We start from the raw sequence: 7,333 nt of genomic DNA on the forward strand, positions 1-7,333 counted from the left end.
TTATGTACATAACAAACTGGGAATGTGTTCATAGTGATATCTATTTTCTTTCTTTTTTTGCCTATTGGCAAAGTCTAGGGGGGGTAGCCTCCCCTTAACAGTAACTAGCAAGGAGGGGTTTCACAAAACCTAAAACCTACCCTGACCATTCAGGCTTTTACCACAGGACAATATTTTCTTGCCAGCACAGAGTGTACAACGAACATTTATGTTCTTGTCATCCTTTGCTGACACAAACTCAAAATAATCCCTATATTTCCAGCTATTTAACGCATATCTCTGTTCTCGCTCCATTATACGCTTCTGTTTACACTGTGCAATCAGCGTGGTGATACACGTGAGCGATTCTGCTGCACCTCGTGTTGAAAACGTGATCACTGACGTCACTCCCCAAGACGCGAGAAAAGCAATAAATGTTTGTTTACTATCGAACATTACAAAGAAATACTGCATTTAGCCTAAGTTATGAGGTAGTAACGCAATAGTAACGCACAGTCACTCGAATAAGTAACTTTAATCAGATTACTGATTTGGAAATAGTATCGCGATAGAATAGTCGTTACTGGGAAAAGTAATCAGATTAGAGTATCGCGATACTTAGTATCGCGTTACCGGCATCACTGCTCATCACCGTGGAGTATGTCAACAGTGAGTGAGTACACTGGTTCACACTTGCATTGGTATACTTGCTGTCCATGTCACTTACTCCGCTCTATAAGGGGTTTTACAAATGGTATATTCAACAGACTGCCAGCATGTTGATCGGCGGTGTCGGACCGATTGTGTTGGGCCGGTCTGAGCCACATGACAGGGCCTCATTTTTGTCCCAGTCCAGCCCTGGTCACGACACAGCGTCGATCTTCCGACACAATGTGCGTCGATACAAATGTATCATATAGATAGAGTAATAGATACAAATGTATCAGATAGAGTAATAGATACAAATGTATCAGATAGAGTAATAGATACAAATGTATCAGTAGATAGAGTAATAGATACAAATGTATCAGTAGATAGAGTAATAGATACAAATGTATCAGTAGATAGAGTAATAGATACAAATGTATCAGTAGATAGAGTAATAGATACAAATGTATCATATAGATAGAGTAATAGATACAAATGTATCAGTAGATAGAGTAATAGATACAAATGTATCAGTAGATAGAGTAATAGATACAAATGTATCATATATATAGAGTAATAGATACAAATGTATCAGTAGATAGAGTAATAGATGCAAATGTATCAGTAGATAGAGTAATAGATACAAATGTATCATATAGATAGAGTAATAGATACAAATGTATCAGTAGATAGAGTAATAGATACAAATGTATCAGTAGATAGAGTAATATATACAAATGTATCAGTAGATAGAGTAATAGATACAAATGTATCAGTAGATAGAGTAATAGATACAAATGTATCATATAGATAGAGTAATAGATACAAATGTATCAGTAGATAGAGTAATAGATACAAATGTATCAGTAGATAGAGTAATAGATATAAATGTATCAGTAGATAGAGTAATAGATACAAATGTATCAGTAGATAGAGTAATAGATACAAATGTATCATATAGATAGAGTAATAGATACAAATGTATCAGTAGATAGAGTAATAGATACAAATGTATCAGTAGATAGAGTAATAGATATAAATGTGTCAGTAGATAGAGTAATAGATACAAATGTATCGATGCTTGTGTCAAATTGGCAAAAACCACGTGATTACTCGAACGAAGCTTCGTACGTCACACGAGCAGCTCTGACCGGTGTGTCAATCATTCCGCAGACGAGGCAGTGCTCCAAGTTTGGTAGTTGCATAAAATGACGTGGAACTCTCTCTCATATTCACTCATATTCGAGAGTTGTAGTCAGAGTGGAGACATACGGACGCTAGACAGAATACATTTATTGACAGAGACAGAGATAGAAATAGACAGGAGATTGGTAGATATTGATAGATAGACATAGAACATACAGAGATAGTCATAGATTCATAATTGCAACACATAGGCTAGCCAGATAGATATACATTTAAAAAAACGTTGCCTGTTCATGTACACAAGCAATAAATATTTGATTGTTCACATAAGCACAAGTCTGTCCAGTTCCCACAATATAGCCTTGTTTTGCCCAGCGTTTAGCTTTGATTTGGTCTCTTTACTCCTATCTTGAATAGTTGTGCATTAGGCTAGATATAGTTTTTAGCTCTCCGGGTATACTATTCCACAGTACTGCCGCAGTGGGTATAAATGAGCTTTTCCCATTTCACTATTCAATTTCGCTGGCACCATGTCTGTGTTGTCGCTCTTGTATAAGACAATTTTGTCTTTGTGTGAAACAAGCAATGCTGAGTCAGTAAATATCTCTTCTGTAATTCTTCATTGATCTAATCCTGACAGTATTATGGCCAACTGATCTTTAAAAGATCTACATTTATTTAGACACAATACCACCCCATTAAAATTATATTTTTTACTTTTTGTGTGATTTATACTTTTATAATTGGGTTCAAATCCTCATTTAATTATACTTTTGTCCTTGTGTTGTTCAAGTCTTAATTTAATAAGTTAAAGAATGTTGAGATTTCTTTGCTGAATTGTTGATTTCTGTATTAACTGTAATTTTAAATTACATTTACAAAAGATGGCCATCATTGGATTTCGTTCATCAACTTCAACTGGGTTGTCTAGGTTGATGGGTGGTTTAGGTGGGGGGGGGGCCAAAATGATATTCTGTCATGGGGCCCAGAATCTCTAGCGGCGCCCCTGCCCCCCACCCCTGAAGACCCTGGGCCTGGCTGGGCCGACGCGATTCTAGAGGCTCTGGCGCCACCTAGTGGCTTAGAGGAGAATGACAGTGTGAGTGTGTAGTAGTAAAGTGGGATCCTTTGGACGGCCTTAACCGTTAACTCTCACCTTAACCCTAACTTTAAACATAACCCTAACCTAACCTAACTTAACTTAAATCAACTTCAATGTCAGATGTCAGTCAGGTAGTCCCAAGCACCAAACCTATTTAGCATTTACAGAGATTTGAATCCTTTTTTACTTCACTGTGTGTGTGCTGTACCTACCTCATCCTCATCAAAGTGTGTGTGTGTGTGTGATGTAGAAGCCACACACTCTAGTACCAGATGCAGAAGTGTAGGCTACGGCCAAAACCGTTGTCAATTAAAATATTTTGCATCTGGAACTTGAGTGCGGCGGCTTCTACTTCATTCAACAGTATTCTGCTCCGTCGCCAGCACCTCGCCTAAGTTTTCTGCGGTGTGTGTTCTCTTCTTTTTCAATTATACTCTAGTCTATAACAGAAAACGTGAAGGGGGTCAGAATACTTTCCGAAGCCACTGTACATCAGTGGTTGGGCTGCTGTGTTGCTATAAGTAATAAAGGAGAGAGGACAAGAATATATGAACGCCACAAAGACCCTTATTTTTCATACACACATCCTCACAACACATTGGACTCAGCTGCACTCAGGCTAATTGAGTCTTAATTGGACCGACATTGGAATGTGAGGCATGTTTGGTGATCAATAATTTCAAAACACACAGGATTGACCAATTAAGATATTATTATTGTTCAGACATGAACATACAATTTAAAAGTTTAAAATGTTTGCATTATGGTTTTTGGTTTGGTAGTCATTGGGAAAAGTCTGTTATCCACATAATAAAAAATCACATTGTTATTGGCATTATTGTCGTCATGCATAAATGTACATCTCTAACACGTATCATGACTGTCATCTGGAAAACATTTCTCAAAACAAGTCGACAATTATTATTTTTTAGTAGCCGACTTGTAGCTGTGTGTAAAATAACTAAATAGCAGTCCGAAATAGGCTGACAAACATTCATATTTACATTCACTTCTAAAAGGAAAAACTCAAAACAAAATGTGCTGTTAAGAAAGCAAAGTCAAGAGGCATGCATTTAAAAAACTAAAAACTAAAACCACACTGCAAATAACAATAAGTGACAAAGACACGCACAAAAATAATAAATAAACCAGAAACTCACACGAGTAAAAATAATAATAATAAAAGCACACGAGTCGGCCTGTTCCAAACTACTAGTAAGTCCACAGTGCGGTGCATCGTTGCACACTTGTCGTCCGCTTCCCTACGGCGACTTGGAGTACACGGAGGTGTAGGCGCTGTCAACCTGGGGACAGAAGCGCTTGGTGTGCGCCTGGGCCCCTGTGGCCCCGCAGAGTGGACAGACGTACTGCCACAAGAAGGGGCAGACCACGTTCCCGTGTTGGTCCTTGAGACAGTGGTTGGTGAACACCCCCTCGGCCTCCCCGTTGCTGCGGCAGAAACTGCAGAACTTGCGAGGCGATCGAGCGCGTCTCCCGGGTCTGTGCGCAGGCCTGCTGCCTGTTAGGGAATGTTGCACTACAGTCATATGTTTTATATATATATATACAGTGGTGTAGTCTACGTGATACGCAGGACTACGCCGTATACCCACTAGGAAAGGCCAAGGATTTGCGTATACCCACTAGAAAATGCGCGAGGATACGTAACGGCGTTTTGTGACAGAACTTTCACTTTCATTCATAAAATTCACCCCGTAGACCTGTGTTACGAAGCACTTACTTCGAACTTTCTGACATGTTTGTTATCACATAACCAGTCGTTCAGAATGCTAGTCTCAGTATTTCCCCTACAGAGCCTTGGGGTGGGCGGGCCGCGAATTTGCGAAACCTAGGATGGTAGGGGGAGGCAGGGCAATACCGCTACCTGATTGGTTGGCGAAGCACTCCCTCATTTCGCCAGCCAGCTGGACTGAAAAAATCAGGTGTAGTGCTGAGGCACAAATATGTACATTTCAAGCCTGCAAACTGCGACACTTTAAATAAATGTGCAATAACACTATTGTGCAATATGACAACCCTAGTCGTCTATCTGTACAGTATAGTATAGTGGATAGTGTACATAGCCTTTATTTATGTAAACCAGCTCCTTCCCTTCTTGTGATTTTTTTAAAAGTGTTTTTTCCCCTTTCCTAACACCAGGGGAGCCACCCCTCCTAAATTTCGTTGTTTGGTACCTGTACTGTAGCAATGACAATAAAGACGATTCATTCATTCATTCATTAATTCATTCATTCATTCATTCATTCAAGTGTCTGATTATAGTTTCATGGTGTGAATAATAGTGTCAAAGAACTAGCAAGCTAGCTAGCTAGCTCAGAGGTGATTAGATGAGCTAGTCTGCTGCACACATGCCAGCTAAAGAGCTAACTGGAGGCACTTTATTATTTTACTTAAAGTAGATATACAATCTTTCTTATTCTGCTAGAATTGGGCTTTATGGTAATACCATAATGGCATATTTACAGTACATGGACAGTGGATTGAAGCATTGGAACAAACCCTCACTCATTGGAAATGTCTGTTTTTTGTAGTTGGACATACGATTTTCTTACAGGTGAGAGAGTAATTAAAGACAGTATCTGACTCTATTGCCCACAGCAACCCAATATTCAATTAGAATGATGTTATGATTTTATATGAATTCAATGTATACCTCTTATTAAATTATAAATACTCTGGTTGTTATATTTGCCGTTTGGGTGACAGCAAAAGAGGGAGAGAGGAGGATAGAGAGGGAGAGAAGGAGAGAGAGCAGGATGGTGTCGGCACACCAGAGAGAGAGAGAGCAAGAACCAGGTGAGAAAGTGGACATGTAGTCAAGACCACGTAAGTAGCCTTGAGAACCGATGGTTCTCGAGCCTAACGGCCCTTAGGGGGCAGGAGCCTATCTCCTGTTTCTGTAGCGTGAGGCAGCTTGATGTACAAGTACAGTCCATGCCACCCCCCCCCCCCCCCCAAGGCAGCAAACACTGGTGTAGATGCATACTGTATGCATAAGTGAGTGTGGTGGTGCGTATGGGGTGTCGCTACGGGACAGGTGTCGCTCTGACTGGGAGGGCAAAATCACAGTATACCCACTAGAAAAAACTAGACTACACCACTGTATATATATATATATATATATTCTGTTCTAATGTTTACACCTGCGTTCGCCCTGCTCAGGACTTGTTTAATTATTGTCATTTCGCAGAGTCATTTCATTAAAGCAAATGAACAAATGGAATATTGTTCTTATTTACCTGTCTCCCTGGCCGGACCAGAAGAGGCGTCGTCTTTACGCACATGGACATGGCTCTGGGCGCCGCCGCCTCGGGGTCCCTCTCCGGGCCGCTGTGGTAGATGGTTCTCATCCCGCGGCCTCGACGATGATGGTGTAACAATGTCTCCACCGACCGTCGGCGGCTCGGAGGTCAACGTTCTATCCTGCATGATCCCTTGGACAGTCCCCGTTAGCTGCATGTAGTCTCCCCAGGGCTGGAACCCATTATTTTCAGACTTTTTAGTGTCCGTTTGTCTTTCCTGTTGCATGAGATCTAGGAGTCGCAGTTGGAGTTGGAGAATGTCCATCTCCTCAGTTATCGACACCATGGTGTTGGATTAGACCGTACCAGGGGAAAACACGCTCTGCCAGACACGCGTGGGGAGTGCCGCTGCTCGCAGTTTCCAAAGAGGTTTAATAATGCTTAGCGCACGCCCACACCTGACGCCTTTATGGCTGCGTTCGTCAATTCGCTCTGAGAGCACCGGAGCGCACACTGGGGGTCAACTTCATAAAGGGACCAAGTAATTTGATTGGACAAGAGGCATTCCATGAGTGCTGAACAGACAGAGCGTGTTTACGAAACGAACGCACCCTTGATTGTCAACAGCCAATCAGATGGTACCGTGCACCAGCAGTGATAAGGTCGTGCACGGCGCGTGATGCTACCCAATTAGTGAACCCCTCTAGGTTTGGAACATTGAACGAAAGACGAGAGCGAAAGCATTTGGCAAAGACAATTACTTTATTAAACCAAAGCATATTCTATAGGATTGTCGACCAAAAACTTAACATGAGTGCTTGATTTGGACATTATATGAATCTGTTCCATTGCTTACAGTGCCTTAAAATTGGGGGACTATGTATAGTATACAGTGGCAGCTCGTGATAAAAATGTTGGGTGGGGCACAGGTTATGGGGGCATGCTCCACGGGGAAGAATATCAACTTTAAAATCTGGATTTACAGTCGATTTTAGCATGAGAATATATATATAACTGAATTATTTTTATATACAACTTATTAAAGGGAAAACTGCAAACACAACAAAAATATGATGCACAACAACTGACAAATCAACTGGAATAATCTTTGTTAGCAGAGTAGACCTAATGTTAACAGAATGGACTTAAACCCTTTGTCTATCTGTGCAGCGGTAAGGTGAATAATTCTAGCAGT

General features: G+C 40.9%; 1 protein-coding gene across 1 annotated transcript; it reads right to left on the bottom strand.

Annotated features, from left to right (window-relative positions):
* Positions 1-4,137: 4,137 nt before the first annotated feature.
* On the bottom strand, positions 4,138-6,484 carry LOC308163198 (nanos homolog 3-like; the record flags this gene model as incomplete). The annotated part of the gene is made up of 2 exons (XM_080550715.1): positions 4,138-4,394; positions 6,136-6,484. The coding sequence occupies 2 exons, from the start codon at positions 6,482-6,484 to the stop codon at positions 4,138-4,140; spliced, it is 606 nt and encodes a 201-aa protein (XP_080406841.1).
* Positions 6,485-7,333: the final 849 nt, after the last annotated feature.

The sequence above is a fragment of the Nansenia antarctica genome (assembly GCF_963989245.1).
Source record: "Nansenia antarctica genome assembly, contig: SUPER_7_unloc_2, whole genome shotgun sequence".
In the NCBI taxonomy this organism is placed as follows: domain Eukaryota; kingdom Metazoa; phylum Chordata; class Actinopteri; order Argentiniformes; family Microstomatidae; genus Nansenia; species Nansenia antarctica.